This window comes from Erpetoichthys calabaricus, chromosome 2 (genome assembly GCF_900747795.2).
Source record: "Erpetoichthys calabaricus chromosome 2, fErpCal1.3, whole genome shotgun sequence".
Lineage (NCBI taxonomy): Eukaryota > Metazoa > Chordata > Cladistia > Polypteriformes > Polypteridae > Erpetoichthys > Erpetoichthys calabaricus.
This window is the reverse complement of record NC_041395.2, coordinates 328,026,625-328,052,834: the sequence shown is the minus strand read 5'-3', so window position 1 is coordinate 328,052,834 and position 26,210 is coordinate 328,026,625. Positions and strand designations below refer to the sequence as shown.

Below are 26,210 nucleotides of genomic sequence, written 5' to 3'. Positions count from 1 at the left end.
CAACTGAAGGCACCGTGGCTGATGTTAGCTGACTTGCTGGCCAACCATAAGCGTTACCTGGTAGGTAACCACCCATACAATCAGATTGTGAATCAGACTACGAATGCCGTGAATGTAATTACCCCGATCTACATGCTGTCAAATAAACGAACCACATGCCGTGACGCAATTTTAGGGGCTTCGCCTCTAGCGCTGACGTCCGAGGTTCAATTCCCGTAAGGGAGTGTAGTGAGTGGGTGGTTACCTACCAGGTAACGCAAGTCAGCTCGAAGTGATTACTCGTGTGAAGGCAGCTTCACAAAAAAACAGATCCTTAACAAATTGTTATTGGTATATTTTCCCTCAATTTAAAAAGGTTTTCTTTTCTTCTTAATAAAAATTTAAAAGCAGTACTTCGCGGAGATATAGATATATAGATATATATACTGTATATATATAGAAATATAGATATATATATATATATATATATATATATATATATATATATATATATATATATATCCATCCATCCATCTGGCGGTTGGAATGGGTCGCTCCTATTGCTCCATGGAGCGGGAATGACCTGGAGTTTGCACGGCCCGCCATTGAAGACCGGGAAGGTAGTGGGGGTCGAGGAGGCTTGGGAGGAGAGTCCTAGCATGAGCGCCATGGCCATTGGGGACCCAACGGCAGGCAATTGGACCTGTGTAAGGTTGGCTGCGTCTGCTGTTAGGACGACTCTCCTGCTGCAAGGTCCACACGGGATAAGTAGGGGAGTCACCAGTGTTAAAAGAGGAAGGCACTAGGTTTTAAAAAAGGACTATTCTTACCAGTTGTTTTTAACCTTGATTTAATGGATTTATTCATTGGGATTATTTTAACCTCCACCTTTTCACCTGTTTTTATGGATTTTTTATTTATTGAACTAATTCTGAAGCACTGCACTTTTTGAACACTTTGTTTATGTTTAATTGTTTTTAATAAAATCACTGAACACCTTCCCCTTGCTTCATGTGGTGCCCTCATTTGTACAGCTCATCCTGGTCATGACTATCGATGGTGTTGGGTTCAAGAGGCTCCCAAATGAGAAGACAGAGCATGAACCGGACCTGCACCGTCACACTGCTGGCTCAACTACTATAATACCTTGCGTTATGGAGAACTACAACTAAATTACTGTAAAGCTTAGAAAAGCAGGGGCTGAAAATATTGTATTTTGTGATCAGCCTTTTTACCGATCAACATTTTTTTTTTTGTGAAAATTGGCCAATTTCGACCTGCAGCCGATTGACCGGAGCATCCCTATCAGCTGCCAAGATTAAGACTGTACTTAAGTGGAGCCCTATGGATTCTGTTTTTGCAGAATCACAGTGGAAATTACAGAATGCATATATAAATATTGAATTTCCATATAAAAATGGATATGCACGGAACTGCAAACATTCTCCTATTTCAGCATATTAAATTGCCATACCATTCATTACACATCTAAAACGACAAAAAAGTCTGCTTCATTTATGTGGGTAAAGGAAGATTATACAGTACTTCCGTGTTATGCCGCTGCAGGCACATGCCCAAACATAAGTTGGGTGTGTTTGTAGCATGCAGGAAAAGTGAATAATCCACTAAAATTCAGGCAGTTTTTACCCTCCAGTATCACTGCTCCGTTTGCTAAACATTCCCACCTAAGAGGGCAAAAATAAGTGTCTCTCACATTTTTCCACTTTTCATACATCTGCCAACTTCCAAACCAATGTTAGCTAATGTTTCATACCATGAATTGGCTGCCATCTAATTGTCTTTATGGTGTTATGAAGACGTAAGTCTTTCCTAGATCAGCTCATTGTTTATTTCAGAATAGCTGAAGACAGACGAAAACACATTTCAGAAAATACGTTGTTACCAAACTGGCTAATCAGACTCGTAGTGGCTTGCATAGGGTCCATGCGTTAATGCAAAGCATAGTCACATTTTTGAGGAGGTGCTACAGCAGAAGTATAAAACAGCCTTAAGTGCATCAAATCATATTGCACAAGAAAGTACACATTTTTCAAAGTTAAGTGTATCACATCATATTTTATGAGTCAAGCATGCATAAAGCAGATAGCTGTTTTGTTTGAATTCCTTCAAAATGGTAACAGCATGTTGAAATAACAAACAACTGAAACATCTATGCCATCAAAAACAACTGCCACTAACAAACAAAGTTAGGGCTGAGCCTTACCACAGTGAGTACTTTGAATCAGATGGTCAGTTATTTTGCATACCATTGACTGGAGCTGCAAGGACACATACACTGTCCAACTGAAGTCACAGGTACATCTCAGAAACAAAAAACAGAGGCTGGGTCAGGAGAATTTTGCAGCTGATCAAACAACAATCAAAAGTCTAAGAGCTTGTGATTTCAGACACGAGTCTATGGAAGATTTTGTTGCTGTTTGTGCTGAACCCAACATTTAACTTGAGAAAATGAAGCAACTCTGTCCATATTTAATTGAATATTGCATATTTTTTTTCCTTGCAGTGGGTTGGTGCCTTGCCCGGGATTGGTTCCCTGCCTTGCGCCCTGTGTTGGCTGAGATTGGCTCCAGCAGACCCCCGTGACCCTGTGTTCGGATTCAGCGGGTTGGAAAATGGATGGATGGATATTTATTTTCCACTGAGCTCAGTTGACACAGAGAGGAGTTTTAGTAAGTATAAAACAGTACTTGCTGAAAATAAGGAGTGCCTTACAAAAAAAAAAAAAAAACTTGACTATTACACATTTATAATACAATACAATTTATTTTGTATAGCCCAAAATCACACAAGAAATGCAGCAATGGGCTTTAACAGGCCCTACCTTTTGACCTACCTCTAAGAAGACAAGGAAAAACTCCCAAAAAACCCTTGTAGGGAAAAAATGGAAGAAACATTGGAAAAGGCAGTTCAAAGAGAGAGACCCCTTTCCAGGTAGGTTGGGCGTGCGGTGGGTGACAAAAAGAAGGGGTCAATACAATACAATACACAGAACTCTCTCTAAGATGGCAGTGATGGACAAAATATGCAGTTTTATGTTCATGCAGTTTCACTTCAAATAATGACTTTTGGTAAAGCTCAGAAAATGTATAGCCTTACAAGTACGGTTTAATTTTAATTTATGAAACATTTGTTAATAGGTTGAAAGTTTCATCATTAATTGTTTTTCACTTACACTGGATTTTATTATACAATTTAAATGGGAAAGTTTAACAACAACAAAAAAAAACACATTTTTTTCTTTCAAACAAATATAATATGCCATAAATTGTATGCAACAGAAAATAATGTAAAAACCCAAATCATTGAGTAATAAACTATAAAAATTTTAAAATTGAAGATGGAGTTTGGGAAATAAAAATGGAATCTATAGGGTTCTACTTAAGCTCATTTGTTGCCTACTTTCAAATGTTTGCTCACTAGAAAACAAGCTGGATCACCTCAGATGTCAACGGATGAGGTACTGTTTCTTTTTCATCTTTACTGAAACGTGGCCACACAATAATTTCCCTGAAGCAGCCATTCAGCTGGATGGACTAACCACTTTCCATGTGGACAGAGTTGCTTCAGCAACCAGTAACGTGCACTGAGACAGTCTGTGTGTTAATGTGAACAACAAATGGTACTCGAATGCTGCAGTAAAGTTACACTATTGCTCTCCACTGCTGGAATGTCAACCTATAAATTACTGCTATTTTTACTTGCCATGGGAGTTTAACTGTTGTTTTTATTCTGGCTATCTATGTCCATCCGTGGGTTAATTCTAAAAAAGTGCTGAGTGTGCTTTATAGAGCTGTTACAGAGATGCATCCCAGTGCTTCTATTATTGTGGCTAAAGAGTTTAATCACATGACTCTGGATACCATTCTCCCCAATTTTTAGTAACACATAAACTTTCCAACCAGGGAAGAAAACATACTAGTGTTTCTACAAACTCTTGAAATGCTTACAAATCTGTATCCCACCCACATCACGGTTTTTCTGATCACGTTTCTATTCCGCTACTGTCTGCATACAGAACACTGCTTAAAGGTTCCAAACCAACTCTCAGACAGGACTGCAGGATTGTTTTGATCACACAAACTGGCCCATATAACAACTGCTAGCTATGCTCAATAGATCAACTTGAAGGAGTATGCATCATCAGTCACCAGCTACATTAAGAAGTGCATAGAACATGTGAAAATCAGAAACTGACTGGTGTTGGAGGTACACGCATTGTTAAAAGCCCATAATTTTGTCTTTAGATCACCTGTTAAGGTAGCCCTCATGGCAGCAAGGGCAAATCTATCTCAGGGTATCCAAACAGCTAAGCAACAGTATGGCAAGAAAATTTATAGCCACTTTAAGGACAACAGAGACACACAGCACATGTGGAAGAGTCCAAGCCATCACAGACTGCAAAATCACACCACCTGTCTGCAAATTAAATCAAATTTGATTGTTCACATACAATTACACACATAATGCAAATTGTAATGAAATACCAGAGGTCCAAGAAAAGTATAAATATTATAAATATTATATATATATATATATATATTAAAAAACACAAATAAAAGCTTCTGGCTTGAGTAAGAAAGCTGCTGCTATTGATTACAGGGTTGTAAATGGTGGTAAGATGATCTGATCTGCTCAGTTGTACTTCAGGATTTTATGTTAAGTGGTAATGCCTCCCTTCAAGATGTCCTAAATAACCTCTATGCGCATTTTAATGTCCTGGTCAACTTACCAGCAAGGAAGTCCATTCCTCCTCAGAAGAAACAGTTTGTCTGCTGCTGATGTGACAAGAATATAAACCTACACAAAGCTACTGGACCAGACAACATATCTTTCTGAGTGCTCAGCTGATGGACATTTTCAAGGACATCATCAACATTTCTATGAGACAAGCAGTCGTCCCCATGTGCATGAAAACCATCACCAACACACCCATGCCAAAGATTTCTGTCTCTTTCCTCACTGACTATTGCCCTATAGCACTCACACTGGTCAATATGAAGTACAGTGGAACCTCGGTTTACGAGTGTTTTGCAAGACAAGCTAAAATTTTTAATAATTTTTGACTTGATAAACAAGCGAGGTCAATACGAGTAGTATGTATACGCTTTGTCTGCTGAGTGTCATGTGATCACAACTGAGCTGATGGTTTTTCTCTCTCGCTGCAGGATTGTGGGCAATCGTCTCCTATTCTCCATCTGAGTCGGCGTGCCTCACTCATATAGTCAACATCCGTACAAGCGTATACTGTTTACTACAGCATTGTGACTCTGTGTGTGTGTGTGCTTGTGTGTGTGTTTGCTCGCGTGTGCGTGCGTGTGTGCTGTGACGTGAGAGTCCCCGTCTTGCACTCCAAAATACTCAGTACTTTAGCAGCACCAGCTTTATTCAGCTTGAAACAGCAACAGCGCAGTTATTTATTGTAGCGGGATCTGCCACTCTCCTATACACAGACACAGCAGTCAGGCAGGGTTGTGGCCAAGTAGTACTGTGCCCTGTGCATTTATAATGTTCCTTCTTCCTTGTATCACCCATCGACGGCAGGCGCTTATAGCATGTCCACGATCTTTTCGGATTCGCTTTTACGGCGAACTGCTACAGCACTGGGAGACTGCAATTGCTTTGGGACACTCTTCCGCGTGTCGTCCCATTGGGTGGAATCCCACAAGAGTTTAGAAACTCCCTCACACCAGTCATGATTCTATTCAAAGGTAAAGTGCAGGTTAATTTGTTTTATGTATTTTTAATTGATATTTTGTATTAATCATTTTTATATGAATAGTTTTCGGTTGTGGAACAAATCATCTGAGTTTCCATTATTTCTTATGGGGAAATTCAATTTGATATACGAGTGCTTTGGACTGCGAGCACGTTTCCGGAACGAATTATGCTCACAAACTGAGGTTCCACTGTACTTCAAAAGGATGGTCTTAGCCCACCTGAAAGTCAGACATTCTGTATCACATGACTCTCTCCAGTTTTCCCACTGCTCAAACCACTCCACTGGGGATGCCATATCATGTACTCTTCATGAGGCCCTGTCCATTTTGCAGCATTACATTATAATGGTGTTCATAGACTTAAATTCTGAAATCAACACCATAATCCCCCCAAAAGCTCATAGGAAAGTTGAGATTGCTAGGCTACACTATAAACTGGACCCTGGACTTCCTGACAAACAGACCCCAGACAGTCCACATCTGAAAGACCATCTCCAGCACTGCCACACTCCCGGGTTGTGTACTCCGTCTACTCTGTTCATTCTTTTAATGATGAGATGAAAGGGATGATTGCTGACTTCAAGAGAGCCCATGCTATCCACATGGGCACACATCTTCACATTGAGGGCTCTGAAGTGGACCTGGTCAAGAGCAAAAAATTTCTTGGCGTGCACATGGTAGCTGACCTTGGTCAATTTACACCACCTCCTTAGCCAAAAATGCACAGAACTGTCTCCACTTCCTTCGGAGGAAGACAAGTCCATCTCTTCCCGTTCTCACTACATTCTACATGTGCACCATTGAGAGCTTTCTGACCAGCTGCATCACCTTCTGGTTTGAAAACTAGTGTCTCTGACAACAAGATCCTACAACCACTAGTACACACAGCAGAAAAGAACATTGGGACCTCCCTGCCCTCCATTAAAATATCTTTATCAAGAGTTGCATCACACAAGACATACAGCTTTGTGGAGGACCGCTCCACCCCTTCTGCAGTTTCTTTGTCGCACTTCCATCTGGCAGAAGGTTCTGTAGAATCCAGACTAGCTTTTCCATATTCTGCAACAGCTGCTACCTTTTGGCTGTCTGAGCTATGAACTCTGTGCTGACCCCCTCTACCTCAGATCTGCTCCAAGTAATATTTTTATATGCAGTTCATTTGTTATATTTATTACTACTACTGTTTTTATTATGAGTTGTTAATTTTTATCACTACCTCAATGTAGTACTATCTAATAATTTACTTGTTATTTATTTATTTATAGTATAGTTCTTTACTTGTCTTACACTTGTCCTCTGTTTATGTATATGTTGCTCCTTGGTCATGGTGAACATTATATTGTGCCGCTACATGCTACAATAAGATGTATGGATGGTATGACAATTAACCATCTGACTTGACTTGAGCATCAGCAGTGCTGTAGTGTCTTTCAAGTTCTTGTCTGTAATGCTTTTTAGATGCCTTGCCTTCTTGCTGAATGCCAAAGAAGAAGCATGCAGCATCAACTATGGTATACTCTGCTGTTGTATGCCCACACACAGATTGTAGGCACTATATTTGCAATGCATGTGCTAATGTAACTGGTTGCGCATGAGGTATATGCTTCCATGTGGGAAAGTTGTGTTGCACAGCTGCTGCCCTGAAAACTTCCCAGTAAGTGAAGTAATAAAGCATTAACTCAGTTGTCTCAGAACACTGTTAGTCTGGCTTACTCACTACAGTAGGATGCTTCAGCAGCTGTCTATATTCTAGGTAGAGAAGAAGGGAGATACAGTATGGTCCCAGTGGCCAGGTTGGTGGGGCGACTTTGTTTGCTGCCTGAACTTTGCTGTATATATGACTCAAAGTATTTTTCTATTTTGTAGGAATATCAACATACTGATAATATTTGGATGAAACAGTTCCCAAGTTGCAGCAATTAAAATCCCCAACTACGATGAATGCAGCATCTATGTGCACCTACTCTTGCACCCTGATAATGAAGACATGAAGCAGGCAGAGTGTTACTGGAGAGCTGGCTAGTGGTGGAATGTAAACAACAGCGATAAAAATAGCAGTGAATTTCTTCAGTAGAAGGGTCAGCATTTTCACACAAGCACTTCTACATCAGATGAGCACTGTCTTTTGACAATTTGCACAGCTAAACACTATGCACTGTTAACAAATAAACAAACACCATCACAGCTGTATTTAGAACAGATTGGACAGTAATCACCACAGTAGATGCTTGAGAAAAAGATGTGAAGTCAGTGACCATCTATATTTTATATAGGTCATGGCATGGCAAGTCTATTTGCGTTTCACAAAAGGAGTTAATGAAAGTAATAAATGTTGCATTGTAAAAATCTTTAAGTATTCCTCCCTCATTTTTTATTTGGCATACACTTACATTAACAGAAACTTAAATGAAGCTTATAGAGTATAGTGAAGAGCACTGTAGAAAAAATACATAGTCTTGAATTCAATATATTAAGTAAATTATTTCAGAAGGGAGAAATACTTGTTAACTGCAAAGCTGTGACAGGACTCCAGTCCACTGGAAGGGGAACTGGGCCCCAGTAATTACAGACCAGAAAGTCTTACTTTAATAACAAGCAAAATTACGGAAAGTATAATTAGTAATAGATTAGTACTTATAGGAAAATAATAGTCTACATAATAGTCAGCATGGATTCATGCAAGGAAGGGCTAGCCAAACCAATTTGTTAAAGTTTTTTGATCAGGCTACCAAAGTAGTAGACAACTATCCAACAGAATTCACTTACACTTTCAAAAAGCCTTCAATACAGAACTGCACCAAAGGTTAATTTTAAAACCAATTTTATCGGAGGTAACTTAGAAAGCTGGATTTCAAAGTTGATTAAGCACCAGGAGAAACAGAAGAGATAAGGAAATAATGCTGCACATGTAATGAAATCATCAGTGGGCTGTCTTGGGATATGTACTGAGACTATAACTTTTTCTAACTTATATTAATGAGAGTGATTCTGTATGAGATGCAAAACAAGCAAATTTACTGAATTTATTAATTTATAAAGTCAGTACATATAAAACCTAATTATAAAGATATATCAGACATTGATTTAATAAGTTTAAGAAAAAACTTCTTTCTTCTTCTGCTTTCGGCTGCTCCCGTTAGGGGTTGCCACAGCGGATCATCTTCTTCCATATCTTTCAGTCCTCTGCATCTTGTTCTGTTACACCCATCACCTGCATGTCCTCTCTCACCACATCCATAAACCTTCGCTTAGGTCTTCCTCTTCCCTGGCAGCTCTATCCTTAGCATCCTACTCCCAATATACCCAGCATCTCTCCTCTGCACATGTCCAAACCAACGCAACCTCGCCTCTCTGACTTTGTCTCACAAGCATCCAACTTGAGCTGACCCTCTAATGTACTCATTTCTATTCCTATTCATCCTCGTCACACCCAGTGCAAATCTTAGCATTTTTAACTCTGCCACCTCCAGCTCTGTTTTCTGCTTTCTGCTCAGTGCCACCTCTCTAGAGCATATCTCCACCTCTCTAGGGTCTCCTCAACCTGCTCCCTACTATCGCTAAAGATCATAATGTCATCAGCAAACATCATAGTCCATGTGGAATCCTGTCTAATCTTGTCTGTCAACCTGTCCATCACCATTGCAAATAAGAAAGGGGTTAGAGATGATCCCTGATGTAATCCCACCTCCAACTTGAATGCATCCATCACTCCTACTGCAGACCTCACCACTGTCACACTTCCCTAGTACATATCCTGTACAACCCTTATGTACTTCTCTGCCACTCCCGACTTCCTCATACAATACCACAGCTCCTCTCAAGGCACCCTGTCGTATGCTTTCTCCAGGTCCACAAAGACGCAATGCAACTCCTTCTGGCCTTCTCTGAACTTCTCCATCAACATCCTCAGAGCAAACATTGCATCTCTGGTGCTCTTTCTTGGCATGAAACCATACTGCTGCTCATTAATCATCACCTCACTTCTTAAACTACCTTCCACTACTCTTTCCCATAACTTCATGCTGTGCCTCATCAATTTTATTCCCCTGTAGTTACTGCAGTCCTGCACATCACCCTTATTCTTAAATATCGGCACCAGTACACCCCTTCTCCACTCCTCATGCATCCTCTCACTTTCCAAGATTCGATTAAACAATCTGGTTAAAAACTCCACTGTCATCTCTTCTAAACACCTCCATTCTTCCATAGGTATATCATCTAGACCAACGGCCTTTCCATTTTTCATTTTTTCATTCTATTCATAGCTGTCCTTACTTCCTCCTTGCTAATCCGTTGCACTTCCTGATTCACTATCTCCATATCATCCAACCTCTTCTCTCTCTCGTTCTCTTCATTCATCAGCCTCTCAAAGTACTCTTTCCATCTGCTCAACACACTCTCCTCGCTTGTGGGTACGTTTCAATCTTTATCCTTTATCACCCTAACCTGCTGCACATCTTTCCCAGCTCGGTCCCTCTGTCTAGCCAATCGGTACAGGTCCTTTTCTCCCTCCTTAGTGTCCAACCTCTCATACAACTCATCATACGCCTTTTCTTTAGCCTTCGCCTCCTCTCTCTTCACCTTGTGCCTTATCTCCTTGAACTCTTGTCTACTTTCTGCATCTCTCTGACTATCCCACTTCTTCTTTGCCATCCTCTTCCTCTGTATACTCTCCTGTATTTCCTCATTCCACTACCAGGTTTCCTTTTCCTCCTTCCTCTATCCACATGTCATGTCAAGCACCCTTTTTGTTGTCACCCTTACTACATCTGCTGTAGTTTCCCAGCTGTCTGGTAACTCTTCACTGCCACCCAGTGCCTCTCTCATATCCTCCCTAAACTCAACCTTGCAGTCTTCCTTTTTTAACTTCCACCATTTGATCCTTGGCTCTGCCCTCACTCTCTTCCTCTTCTTGATCTCCAACGTCATCCTACAGACCACCATCCTATGCTGCTTAACTACACTTTCCCCTGCCACCACTTTGTAGTCTTCAATCTCCTTCAGATTGACTCTTCTGCATAGGATGTAATCTACCTGTGTGCATCTTCCTCCACTCTTGAACGTAATCCTATGTTCCCCCCTCTTCTTAAAATACGTATTCACCACAGCCTCAGTTCCACTCTCTTTACTTTCCTCCTCTCCACCTGCCTCCGAACATGTCTCCCTCCTCTTCTTCTCCTTATTCTTCTTTGGTCAACAGTAGCCCAATTTCTGCCAGCACCCTGTTGGCTAACAGTACTGGTGGCGATCGTTGTTAACCCGGGGCTCGACCGATCCGGTATGGAAATTTGTATTATTGTCCGCAAATTGATTTGGTAAAATTTTACACCGGATACCCTTCCTGACGTAACCCTCACTATTTATCCGGGCTTGGGACCGGCTCGAACAAACACACTGGTTTGTGCATCCCCTTTGGCTTTTTTAAGAAAAAACAAAAGGTATTATTTTAATATTTATTAAAATGAACAATTCATTCAGTAAATGTTTTTAATATTTAGCCAACAACAGATAAAAACTCTTTAAAAGCCGGAACATCAATTAAAAATAGCCGTTGCCTAATTGCAATTCTTCATAACTGAAATATATATCTAGATTAACTAAACTTTAAAATGTTAGATGTAGTTACTTTTAGCCAGTACTTTCTTTGAATGTCCCATAAGGACATCAGAGAAGGAAGCTGTTCTCTTACCAGGTCCTCCGACTTCAGCTGTGAAATTCATTTGTCTGCTTAAAACATTGAGGAATGTCTGGTAATGTTGTCCACTTCGGGCTTTGCACCATCTTTTTCCTTTTTCCCTTGTTTCAGATGAGACTCTGTCATTAGATTTTCACACAAAACTACATATGCCTTATCGGCAACAACCTGGTTTCTTAATGTCTGAAGAACTGATAAAATTCAGTGTCATTGAGAGGAGCTCAGATTACAAATGGTGCTTCACATTGTCTGACATAACAAAAATGGACAAATAGTGCAAAATCTGTGATAATCTTAGATTCATGTGCAGTCATCCCAAAATGAGCCTTAAAAAGGAATATTTTCAACACTTAAATTCCTGGACTACTTGTAGCATATCAAGTCCATGTGGTAGTCTTGCTGTGGATAAATGAGAGATTGGCTTTCCAAGTAACCAGTTCTCTGGTCAGCTCTTCAACTAGGTGAAGCCATATTACTTTAATAACTCTTATATTAAAGTAACACAGTAAAGTTAACAATTTAACATATGTGAAGTGTTTGACACTTTGTATAGGCAATGCATGTTACCACAAGCTTCTAAAAATTCCTGTGTGGACTGCAAATAAATTAGAAATTATTAATCCCATGGAAAAATGAAGTTTAATCTAATCTGAAACCGAAGAGCCTTCTTATTACTAGTCTTTTCTCAAAACTCCTATGAAAATATTACAATGTTCTGGAAAGTTACATAATATTAGAATGTTCTGGAAAATTCTACTTTGTATTAAAACGTTCTGGAAACTCCAAATTAGTACGAGAATATCCCTTTTTTCATTTTTTTAATTGTTTACTAATCACTTAACCAGTTAAGGGCCACATGCAAGAGAATGTAGGAAGTAACAATAAAAATAAAATGTTCAGACTGAAAGAACCTTTAAATGTTCCACAATCAGGCCACAATTTCAAAGTTAGCAAGTTGTCCCTAATGGATAGCTCTTTATTAATATACTTATTGCTAAATGACAGAAATAAACTTAATTATGTTGAGAAAAATCTGTATTAGACAATTGTTCTTAGGGTATGTGCAATATTCTGCAAACAAAAACAAATGGGCACATTTATCATTTTGAGCACATTATTGAAATAATAATTTTGATATTAATCTGAATAACATTTTGGTAAACTTAATTCGCCATACCATATTAGGGCCCCACTAAGTTTACCAGATATGTGATATTTCATTCAGTGTATTTCAAACTCCACTCTGCATATTAAGAATTTGACTTTATATCTTCAGCATTCACTACATAGGTAAAAGATTTCACTTTATATATTCCGATTTAATTGTATACACTTACAGTAAATACTTATACTTTACATATTTACTAAATCTGAATTTATATATACTGAATTTGACCTTATACTGCATATTCTGATGCTGATTTCACATATTCAGAAATTACTTCATATATTCAAATGCTGGCTTGATATATTCAGACTTTTACTTAAGATATTTATAAATTCAGTATAGCTGTCTGTTTGGCACCTCGCAGTTTTGCTTTAAAGGATCAGTTAAGTATTTTTCAACTCAAGGATATTTCTATACAATCATGATATGCACTAATTTGCCACTTTAAACTGTGTTCTAAAGTGAGGCATTTTCAAAACACCTTGTCTGTTCTTGCAGTTCACACAGAGGCTAAAAGGTATCAGAGACCATAGGAGAATGACAAAGCCTTAAATCTTATCAGATACCAGATCCACTTTGAACTGCCTTCTGTGCTTATGGAGCATTCTTATGACAAAATAAGGAAATTACAAATAATTATTTTATTACATTTTGTGGTGTGTAGATGCCACACAGGCTGGACGAGCATCCCAGCCAGGAGAAGGGATGGTTCCTTATCACGCTAGATGGCAGAAGCACACGGATGTCGATGCCCAGTAGGAAACCAGTAAGGCATGCCGGGAAATGTAGTCCAGCAGAGCAGACCTGCTGGAGTCACTGGGGGCCATGAGAGGGCGCTGCAGGGAGACAAGCTCCCATTTATAATGGACTTCCGTGTGACCCGGAAGGACTTCAATCGGGCAATTGCCTTGGCACCGGAAGTATTCCTGGGTTTGTAATAAAAGGGACCATATTCCCTTATCCAGGTAAGTCGGAGCTGGGTGGTAGTGGAGCAACACTTGAGTGGAGGAGGGAAGTGTGGTAGGAAGAAAATATTGTGGAGAGAAAACCTGTGTTTTGTGCTTGTGTGGCATATTCAAGGTGATTTGATTAATAAATCTACCTTTATTTGAACCTGGGACTGTGCTTGTGTGTTCTTGTTGGGGTTTGGGCTTGCTGGTGCCCAGGTTTCTATCATAGGTGCTATTTTACTTAGCCTATTAAGTCAGATGCATGCCAAGAGGAAGCATACTGAAAAAAACATGAGTTTGATTGTATTTTGTACATAATATATCTGAACCAAATTTAAATGCAGTGTAATCAAAGCCTTACATTTTGAAAAGAACCAAGCCACCTCTTCCATAGTGCGTCTTGCAAAAAAAAAAAAAACTCACAAAATGAAAAAGAAAAAGGCATAGTGTTCAACAGAGCAGATTGAAATTCCACAAACCAATTATCAATTTATTCAATGCATGATGAGACACTCTTGCCAACAATATAGCAATAAACGAAAATAGCACATTGTTTTTGATTAAGTAAATTCACTGACGCTGATGACAATCAATCCATAAATATATAGGGAGCTAAATGCAGACTCCATATAGAACTTGGCACTGTGAGGCAGGAATGACAGCCCACTCTGTTTACAGTATGTTAAAACATCTGCACTGAACTTAGTAAACTTCAGCCTGATTAAACTTAGGTGAATCTGCATTGCCATATTGGCCCTATAGTGGTTTTAAGTGTATTTACCCTATGATAGACTGGCGCCCTGTACAAGTGTTTCTCCTGCTTTCTATCCAATGACTGTTGGGATTGGCTCCGAATGCCCTGGATGAGCAGGATGGATGCCTATAATATCTGTTCAGATCTTGTCACTTGACCACATGCTACAAGCAATGCTTCAAGTGAAAACAAATAATTGCAGGTACTCTCTTTTCATAGGCTGCTTGGTGCTCCTCGTGATACATTTCAAATTTTACACAATTTCTTAATCAAGCAGGTGTAAGGAACCTCCTTGGAGTTTTGAGTACATTATTAGAAGTATATCATATTAAGGAGCGGGTTTTGGGTGTGTGTGTATTTGCAGTCAGAGCACAAGGTACAGCAAACATTTACAAAAGTTAATTCCACCACTGAAACAGAAAAATGCTGGTAAGGTGTAAAGCTCCACTTTGAACCCTTGGCTACATGCCGGCTCTCACTGAAGCACATGCATACTTTAACAAACCAACTGCAGCAGGCGGTATCTTTGCAAAGTAAAGAAAAACGCTTCTGTATAGTGAAAAAAAAAGTGGTCACGTGATTTTTTTCAGTTATTATTGTTAAGTCTTCTATAGAACTTTGACAGGAATTCACATCTTGGCATCAACATTCAATGTCAATAATGGCGCTTGGCAATGATTTTCTGAGGAGAGTCCACACCCCTGACCCGGAAGGGTGCCACACAGGAAGACGTACTTAGAAAAGTGAGGCGCCTAACCGGTTTCCTTTAAAAATTGATGAATCTTACAAAAATGTTTTGCTTTATTTCCTTCTTAAAATCACATCGATATGCTATTTTACAATAGATGTGTAATCTCAAGACATGGTCCAATACTACACAACTTTTTTTGGCTTAAAGAAATGAACAAATTCAGTAAGTTTTAAGGGCTTTCAGTACATTGAGACTCCAGTAACCTTTAGCACCATTATATAAGGTGCAAGAGTGGGCTAGTTATTTTTAAAATGTACAAAATATGCTTCGCTTTAGAACACAGTTTTATATGAAAACATAATATATACCATGATTGTGAAGAAATCTTTGACTTGAAAAACACCAAACTTATCCTTTAATGAATAAAAGTGTAACATTTGTAAATGACACTAAAATTGGATGGAGAGCAACTAATGAGGAAGTAGCAAAAACAAAAAGATCTGGACAATCTTCAAAACTGGGTGAACATTTGCAAAATACAGATTAACACAGAAAAGTACAAAGTAAAACACATAGGCAAAAGGAACATTGTTTATGAACACAAGATAGGCAACCCTAACCTACATGTATATAACAAGTAACTTCTAAAAAAGGATTTAGCGGCTTACATTGACAAAACATTCTCATTGTCCAGACAATGTACAGAAGAAAAAAAATGTCATTTTTAAATTATGAAAACTACAAAACTGTTCAACAGCAATCAGGGGACATCTCTAACTGCACAATGTGCTGGGAGACCACACCTCAAGTACTATGTGTAATTCCAGTTGTCAAGCTACAGGGAAAAAAAAAACAAAACAAAAAAACTCTAGAACATGTGGGAGCCAAAAGGAATTACACCTTTTTAGTTATAAACATATCACATTCTCAAGAACAACATATGAAATTAAGGAAAAATGCATTTAATAAGAAAGCTAGGAAAGACTTCATCACACAAAGTGGTATAACAAACAAGAGATGCATGGATTTGAAGCAGGAACTTTGTTTTAAAAAGGATCTAGATGACAAATACTGAGACATCTCATCTTTTCATTATCCAAAAAATATAGACTGCAATGATCTCTTTTAGTTTGTTAAGCTTCCTATGCTTATTATTTTACAATTAGTAACTAAGAAGTAAAAGCATGTGAAACAGAGTACACAGAGCAAAATGACAGTAACTTACCAGGTGAACCTAAGAAGTATCGCTCTAAGACAGATCCATAACCTGATGGATTATTTCTCAAGTTGCTCACAACAAAAGGCTGTAATTCCACATTATCATTATTGATAGGCCAATTCTGGGCTTGAACACCTGCTCCACCATACCAGGAAACATTGTTCATTGAAAAGCAATCCTGAAACAATGATAAACAAAAATTAAGCAACTATTACAGTTGTATAGATTCAAAACAGAATCAATTTAAAATATTTTATGCACACTTCAATAATGAACATATCAACAGCCTGCTTAGGTCATTAGTAACCTTGATATATGCAGATAGTGGGAAAGGGATACAGTGCAGGCCTGTACCCTAAAACTTTGATTTTTTTTTTTTAAACAATGTTTTTTCGATAATGATCACATTCCTAAGGTACACTTCCACAATGGAACAACTGAAGCCCTGGCAGCGAAGGTAGCTCACTCTGGATCATACAATCCGTGATTGGGATTAAACTTGTTTCCTTGTACTTTACAGTTCATCACATAAACAACTAAAGCACACAGGTTCAAACTTCTCAAGGTGCTTGATTGATATTCAGCATTCATTTTTCTAATTCACTTATTCTTGTCTTGGTTGCATAAAGTACTTGCAAAAACCAACCCTGGGATACCAATCTCACTTACAGCGCCACTTTACAGTTTCCAACAGGGTTAGTCGACATGACCTTAAATCAATATCATGAAAATTTAACCCATTTAAATCAATAACAATAACTGATCATTTTTTTGCAACCCTGGTTGAAAAATGTCTTTAAGTGTTTAGTTGCCATGGCTCCGAGATATCTAAATATGTGCATATGATATGCTGGAAGATTATATGTTAACTACGCAAAATTATGAAACCTGCACAAAACTCATTTCAAGGACTTACAAACAATTTTAGGACAATCAAATTCAAACAGAAAAACGCTTATTTAACATTTATGGAACAGTCTAACATATAAGCCGTGATACAGTACTGTTGTAAAGTGTATATCTAGGACTTTTGTCATTTCTTACATTCTAACAAACTGAATAATACACATTTAAAAACTTTGAATATTTAACAGGCTTCAAATATCTATAAAATGCAAACTAAATATATGGATCTCAAATTTTACAAACTGAAAAGATGCTAGAAATAGTATGTTTTTTTTTTTATTCTAATATTGCTTAATTGACTTACAGTAAAGATTAAGCTATAGTTGCGCAGAAGGAATAGGTCATTTTCTATGAAGTAATTGGGTTAGTTAATGTCATTTCCAGTTCTATGAATCTTTTGCATATGGAGTGGCATCAGCCAATGTTTGCATTTTAAAAGATTACTGTTTTGGGAAATCTCTTCAGACATAAACGTGCTGTTTTACTTTCTCCTCTTTTTTTTGACTACACACTCCTAATACACAATTTGTAGAGATATCACAAGAAGCAATACTTCAGCAGTAATTCAGGACCAAACTGTTGAAAACATAACGGTACCCATTTTTTTTACACTATCGTTAATACCAAGAAAGTCGGTACTGCGCTCATACATAACTGTAAGTAGAAAAAATACTTTGGAAAGCGCTGTGTTACATTAGAAAAATATAACTAAAAACTAAATATGAAAATGGCTCACTAGGGCGATCTTACAGCACGCACTGCATCAAGATATGTCGAAACGAAAATGAGTGGAGGTCATGTCTGAAGTGCTGAGTGTTTGCACAGGATAATTTCAGCATGCAAAAAATAGTACTTGTTATTACAAGAAAAGAGGAGAAAAATGAAAAACGCAACACATATGGACTCGCATCACTGTCACCTTTACCACTTTAAGGAATTCATTCAGAAACAGATGTGCCTGTACTTTGAAATCAAAATAACATTACAGTACTAATTAAATTATGCATAATTGTTTAACTTGTATTGTCACGCATTTGTAAAAGGTGGTGAAAAGATAACAAGATTAGTCACTTTTAACAGTGTCCTACACAATCCCAAGAAATGAATGGAGGCTTTGAATTAGTTCTCCGGTTTTAATGAGCGCTTCTAAAATGTCCATCTGTTGAAACATCTGACCATTTTCTAATTGATGCATGCAATTGAATATCATTGATCCAGGAGGGGGACCTCACAGACATCCACAGTTATGCGTTTAGGACTGTGGAATGAGGGAGGACTGACAACACTGGCAACAGTTGTAGCAAGTAAATATCGAAGCAAGTATCAAATGTAGTGGCTATTTGGCTTGTCTATAGTGGTGCTGACATGAGTTACTCCAATTGTTTATACCAAAATAAAATTTATTTAGTGTTTCAATGCTTTGAAAGACATCTCCCTATATAAAGTGAAATGGTACTGTGTTAACAAAGAGGCATAATCACCAAAACAAGCAGTAAGGAGGACAATCAAAATGGCACATTGAACTTCATTGCTAACTATGAATCTGCAATCAATTATTTTGTGTTACTAATTTGGCTTATGAAGGCAAATTAATGTTCATTAGTATAACCCATAAGTGAAAGCACACGTCATTTATTTGAATGGTACATTGAACAATGTAATGCTATCTTACAGTTATAAATTTATTGAGCACAGGTAACAACAGCCCAAATAATTTTCTAATTCTGGATTTGTACACAGGCATAAACAGTAACAAAATGTGATTACTCATGTAAAAAAACCTTGAAAACATCAAAACAATTTCTGTTCAGAAATAAAGGATAGATGTAAAATGGACCAATTTGATTTTGCACAAGAAGCTTCAAAGTTGGGACAAATGTTCATTTATATAGCACCTTCCTCATGTTCAAGGAGCTTTAAAGTTCATGCCCTGCATTGTAGTTTGATATTTTTGAATGCCAACACTTGTTTACCTAAATGACAGTGGGTAACTACTCAATGGATAGACGATTATTATAAAGCTGTTACTGTTGTGTTTCAGAAAAAAGACAACATTGTTTATTTCAATAATGAAGGTACTTTAATAAAAACAAATCAAATGGGATTTCTGTTTTTGCTGTGTGATCAAAAGGTACCGAGTACATTAAAATTTCACTGGTATTGGTATTGAGTACAAACATTCCAATATTGTGACATCACTAATGGCTTGGTTGTGTTTCAAGAGAAGAAACAATATGCTTGTTTTACAGTTAGTCACAGCAACGGTTTACCACATTGTTTACCTTTGACTTCTGCTTGTTTTTCAAAGCTAAAATATTACCAAACAATTGACATTTCATCATGTACTGTACTATACCAGTTCATCTTCATTTATATATAAATCATCCCTGCCTGACTAGAATTCAGCATAATCTACATGTTTTCTCATGCCCAGAATGCTTGCAAGGGTGGGGTGAGGCAGAAACATGTTACTGCATATAACAACTTAGACAGGGTGATGTATTTTTTAAGAGACAGCTCACTGAAGCACAGAGTAGGAAAGAGTGGTTGCTGAACATACCAACATGTGCGAAACTAGTTCATTTGTAGGTTCTTATTGTCTGTATCAGTTCATTTTGTTATATCACCCAGCCCTAATTGCCAATCAACCTAAACTAAGACACAGAATAAAGCTAATAAATGCTGAAAGAACAAACTTCACAAAGACAGTGCTTGTGATGGGACATGACTGATGGGAGGTGTAAGGCAGCCAAAACTAGAAGTTCTCAAAACTAAAACACTAAACTAAGTCAGTGACAAAAATTGATAGTAAAGATCAGAAACCAGGAACACTAAACTACAAACACTCATCAAACATTTATTCTGCGTCATATCCACAATCTTGGATAACCAGAAAGTGCACAGAGCTGACCTTTAAACCACCACTCCCTACTTAATATGCATAGCAACACTGCAGTTACAATCCACAAAATATTGGAATCCAAATCAAAACAACATGGTTCTGTGGAAAACATTAAAATGTTTCAACTATTTTAATATGTAATGGAAAAAAAACTAACAGACCTGGATAAGGCAACAGTAACAATTCTTTTACATTTATACAGCAGTTATCTCACTACTTAAAGCTCTTTACATACAGTAGAAAGAGGGGAGTCATTTCAACCATCAATGTGCAAAATCAACCTACAGCTTATACCAATCCAAACACACACACACACATTCTCTCACTCAACCTGCATTAAATGTCTCTAAAGAGGATGTGTGTGTGAAGGCAACAGGTCCAAATGGGGTCTCACCCTCTTGCTTAAAAATCTGTGCTGATCAACTAGCACCTGACTTTACTTGGATTTTCAACAATATTTTACTGCTGTGTGAAGTTCCCTTATGCTTCAAACAAGCCACAATCATACCAGTCCCCAAAAAATCCAGTATAACAGGATTGAATGACTACAAGCTTGTTGCTCTGACAACCCAGTACATGAAATCCTTTGAGAGACTGCCGTTAGCTCACCTGAATGACATCACAGCTCCCTTGTTGGACCTCCTGTAGTTTGCTTATCGTGAGAACTGGTCAGTGGGCGATGCACTTTGCATGGGTTTGCACTACATCCTGCAACATCTTGGCAACCCAGAGTCATATGTATGCAAAGATTCTGTTTGTGAAGTTCAGCTCTGCATTCAATACAATAATCCTGGAACTCGTCCACTAGAAACTCGCCCAGCTTTCCATCCCTGCCTCCACCTGTTAATGGATTTCCTGCCATTAACCTAATCAACCAGAATAAGGCTCACCAAGAACCTCTTTACACCTGGCATTAAAATGCAGCTCAATCAGTATGCAATATAACCCTTTGGTAATCTAGGTTTACTGTTAATGCTTCTGTGTTGTACTTTGCAATATACAATTAACTATATAGAATGCTTTCATTTGAGACATGCATATGTTAAATACATAAATCTATCATACACGGATACACGATCTTCAGACAAAAGCCAGTTCACTTTTCAAGACATGCTATTGGCCATTGTATGTCCAATGCTCACCTGTCTATTTGATCATGCATATTAAGATAATTGTCTGTTATGTGCTAATTTTCTATCCTGCCACAGACAAGTGCTACACCTCGAGTTAGTTAAGAAGCAGAAGCAGGTCATTTTTAGAGTAAACCAGGGTTACTCTGCAACTTGAACACAGCTGGTATCACAGTTTTAACAAATTCTGACACTTAACCATTATGCTCCTCAACCAAGAGTAATACTAATGGTGTAATGCCTTAAGATGTAAAAGGCAGAAATGTTGTGGTTTTTTTTTTAATAAAGATCAAGAAATGAAAAATAAGTCACAAAATAAACAAAGATCAAAACCGTGAATCTTTCATATCTGTTATCATAACATAAAAATGCAGTCAAAATACCATTACACAAATTCTGAAACCAAGAAGACAATAACAACAGTAAAAGAGTGGAAAAAAGACTATATTTTAACTATGGAGGTTTCTATCCTATCTTGGATAATCAGTCGTCCTGTGCAGCAACATGGCCACCAACCTGGGCTGTGAAGTCAGAGCAATTATTGGGTTACTGGAGTCTGAGTTGGTAAAAATATACCGATTCCTACTCTGACTAAATTTAAATTGTAATGTATTAAAATTTCCAAGTTCATATATACTAATTCAAATAAGCTATTCCTTCTAGCCTACTGATAAAACATAACATTTTTTAATTTTATAAATTTTGTTTTTGTTTAATGTTAAAAAGGCATCAGTTTTTTAAACTACACACTCTGATGTTCTTATCCTCTTATACAGTTGCCCATCTTGGCCTCTAATATCTTTTTCTGTCCTGGTCAGATCCAGCTCACCCTCTTCTCTAAAGAGGATAATGAACACCTTTATATGAAATCTTTAGTTTCCTGGCAATTTGTCACATCTTCATTTTACAAAGAAACTGACATTTTTCCTAAAAAAAGCCATTTCATTTTCATTTTGAATTGCCACTTGTTTTTAATGAGGTGCTTTCGATGCAGTATGCTAATTTTTGTAGTGCTTCTCAACAAGTTATTGTGGTGGCTTGGAGTACAAGTTAATAAATAAAAAATATTGTTAGCAGGAAAATCAAACAGGGTGCTCTGTGGTTGTTGCCTTAGAGCCATTTCATGTGGCCTGATTAGTAAGCAAGTTAGTTATTCAAAGAAAGACAACAGAGTGCAACTGCAGACCACAGTACCCTATGAGGTCAGTCACATAATGTCCCAACATCACGAAATGCCCATCGCATGCCCCATTATGCTATGGTTAAGATTAAGGTTGTGGAAGGATTATCTGACTTAAAGGGCATTTTGTGACTGATGTTGTGGGCATTACCTGACCCACGTCACAGGTATTGCAAGCTACAGTTAGACCCATCTCCATCACGACAGGTCAGCCCATGGTCCACCTGGCACACAGACCACAATTTGCAGACCAATACCTTAGAAGATAGACAGAAAATTGTCCCCAGGGGTAAATTTGGCTTTTTACAGAAGATCAAATAAATAAATAATTAGCTAGATAAGTAAGTAAATGGACAGAGTGGTAGCACTCTGGCTGAAGGATCTGGGCTGGTAATTTGAAGGTTGCCGGTTTGACTCCTGGCAGTGACAGAAGGAATACTACTCCGTTCATCCTTTAGCAAGGCCCTTAACCTGCAATTGCCCCTGGGGAAGTGTATAAATAGGTGACCCTGTGTTCTCACCTTAAAAAAACTCTCTGGAGAGTAAGTTGGGGTATGCAAAAAATTACAAATTTCTAATACAATAAATTGTATATGGCAAATAAAGGATTAAAAAAAACTATATACTGTACATAATGTATAATATATTTATACTAGGGGGCTCCGCCCCCTGCTCGCTTCGCTCGCAAACCCCTGGTCTTGGGAAATTACAAAGAGCGTGATGTATGAATGAGATATAGCATAGTGTGAAGGTGTAGATGACGCAGATAGGAAGCCAACAATAAAGTGTTTGGCACAGTGTAAAGCTTTTTTGGAAAATTTCTTTGTAAACAACATTAGTAGTAAAGATGGTGTCTTGTCCTTGAATGAGTTTTCCTTGGCATGGAGCATTTATGACCTTAACTTTAACGTCAGATGAACGTCGAAGTTGTGAGAAGGCCACATAAAGTTGTCCATGTACAAAAACGGGCTCAGATAGGTAGATGCCAACCTTGTGCATGGTTTGTCCTTGTGATTTGTTGATGGTCATGGCAAAGGCAGGTTTAATGGGGAATTGTTTCCGTTTAAGTGTAAAAGGTAATTCCAGGTCAGAACTTGTAAGGTCAATTTTAGGAATTAGAACAGTATTGTTAGCATGTGATCCTGTAAGAACTGTTGCTTGAATAACATTGTGTGTTATGGTGTAGACGACTAAACGTGTACTATTGCATAAACCCTGTTTAGTGTTAATGTTTCTTAATAGCATGAGTATTGTTCCGTTTTTAAGGCTAAGACTGTGTTGTGGTAATCCGGCTGGGTTAATAGTGTTCAAATATGCTAAGGGGAAATTAAGATGGTCATTGTCGTCGTCATCAGAGTCAACTTTGTCAGAGCTTAGAAAGAGGTGTGACTCTCCAGGAAGTAATGAAATGACCTGGTTATTAATGTGATCAACAGTAATATTTTTTGGACATAATATACTTCGTTGTGTTAAAAAGGGCATTTGGTCTAATGAGACCGCTGTTCCAAATATCTCCGTAAGTAAGTCGTCGCAGATGAAGGGTTGAGGAATTGTAATAATATCTGGGTGAAGTCCATCTGTATTGGTGAGTGTACAATGTTCTAGTTGTAATAACCAATTGTTATATTCGGGATGTGGAAATCGCATGTTTTGTACCAAGTGTATCTTTAGAAAGCAATGGCAATTGTTCGCGTAACATTTTTTGTTCCGTTTTTTTTTGAAGCCGCCAAGGTGAATTTTTTTTTTTTGATGCGGGTTCGTGTTTGTGGTCCCGTTACTTGAGCCGTCTAGTTTTGTATCCGTGATCGTGAATTGATGACTTGTTTGATCTTTATCGTTAGGAATATGGATAAGTAATAAGTAGGATTGAACTCACTGTTAATATGCGGACTGTTCGTTTCTTCGTATTATCACCAATCAGGTCTCGCGCCTGTATATGTATTGTAGTTCGGTCTCGTGTTGTTTATATGACGTCGTCGCGTATTTTAAGGTGGACTGAATAATAGCTGAGCGCATGGCATGTGGAGCAAAAGGTAAGCGCTGTCTAAAATCTACTCCTAATAAAAGTACCTTTCCTCCAAAGGGAATATTATTATTCATCAACGCAATGCCAATTGTCCGCGTATTTTAAGGTGGACTGAACAATAGCTGAGCGCATTGTAAGTGGAGTAATAGTTAAGCACTGTCTAAAATCTGCTCCTAATAAAAGTACCTTTCCCGCAAAGGGAATATTATTATTCATCAACGTTTGTAGAAGTTAATCAATGGTGTTGAGTAAGTGACTGGATGCCATTGTACATTCATCTATAATTAATAGTGTGGCAAGACGGATGTCACGTGCATTGTCACTGTGCATTGTCATAGTGGATACCGATGTTTCTGTGATTGGGACCGGTATTTGGAATAAGGAGTGACATGTGTTTTTGGAGCCGAGACATTTTTTCTTCCGCGGTTTCAGAAGCGCTTTGTAGGTGCCGACGTGATTTGTGCATATTTGCGTTCTTGATTTGTTTCAGGGTGCACTGTTCCAATGCGATGTAATATTTGTCCACATACGCGAAAGCAGTATGGGTCATTGCCTTTTGGTGACCTGATATTTACTCCGGTAGATGCAAAATCAAATGAACTATTGTAGGATGTAATGCAGTTCATAAAGTTTTTACTTTCAGGTACTTCGTTAGTTAGAAGCTTCTGTAGATATGCAGGATATGAATGTAAAGGAGGCAGTGTAATTTGACTTTTTTGACAACAACGTGTAAATTCATTACTTGTATTGCCATTTGTTTCTGCAGGGAAGTTAAGTGAATGACAATGATTGCAAATGACATTCATTAATCCCAATGAATTTTCATGAAAAGTGGACTTATTATTGAACGCGCTGTCAGCTAACTGGCGCAATCGTTAGTGTGGTCGTGGGTCTGAATCGTCCATTTTGTGTACGTTTCGCGTGCTATGTCCGTAGTCTGTCCCGTTTCGTGTCCAATGGGCTTTGTGTGGCGCTCGCGGCTGGTTTTTTTTTGTGTGCTGGGGGCTTGTTGCCTGATTTTTTATTTCTGTTAGTGGAGGGGGTGTTTGTGTGTCGTGGGGCTGAAACGTCCTTTTTGTGTGCGAACCGTTTCGTGTGCTATGTGTGCCTGCGTGTGACTCCTTTGTTTTTGGTGTCCTAGGGGCGTGTGGCCTCATTTCTTATTTCAGTTACTGGAGGGGGGCTTTGGGTGTCGTGGGTCTCAATCCTCTTCTTTGTGTGTGTCCCGTTTCGTGTGCAATGGCATGTTGCATTCCATCCGGACGGTTTCCGTTGCTTTTTGGGGGAGGGGTTCGTGGGGCGCCTGCGCAGTACGTCTTTTGTGGCCACGGCCCATGGCCGGATGTCCCTGCGTCCATCCGGTTTAGCATTCTCAGTTAGTAATATGGATGTCTATCTATTATATAAAAAACTCTTGGGTCGACATGTGATCATCTCGGAGAGACACTTTGATGTCACGTGAGACTAGACATTACAACCTTAGGAAGCAAGACCCGTGAGACGGTGACTTTTGCACGTCACGCCCTACTTACAAACAATTTAAAACAAGTTCACGGACATCTAACCTCACAGTTGTTGGAATGCTTTTGGCAGACACACTTCATGTGCTCCATCCATCCATCCATTTTCCAACCCGCTGAATCCAAACACAGGGTCACGGGGGTCTGCTGGGGCCAATCCCAGCCAACACAGGGCACAAGGCAGGGAACCAATCCCGGGCAGGGTGCCAACCCACCGCAGGACACACACAAACACACCCACACCAAGCACACACTAGGGCCAATTCAGAATCACCAATCCACCTAACCTGCATGTCTTTGGACTGTGGGAGGAAACCGGAGCGCCCGGAGGAAACCCACGCAGACACGGGGA

At 38.6% G+C, this 26,210-nt stretch overlaps 1 protein-coding gene across 2 annotated transcripts in view; it reads right to left on the bottom strand.

Moving 5' to 3' along the window:
- Positions 1-26,210, bottom strand: part of si:ch211-236l14.4 (SITS-binding protein) — a 243,510-nt gene that overhangs the window by 209,208 nt on the left and 8,092 nt on the right. For both annotated transcript variants that reach the window (XM_051923465.1, XM_051923466.1), the window contains one exon: positions 16,201-16,372. In XM_051923465.1, coding sequence (XP_051779425.1) covers positions 16,201-16,372 — 172 coding nt within the window. The remainder of the gene's footprint in view (positions 1-16,200; positions 16,373-26,210) is intronic.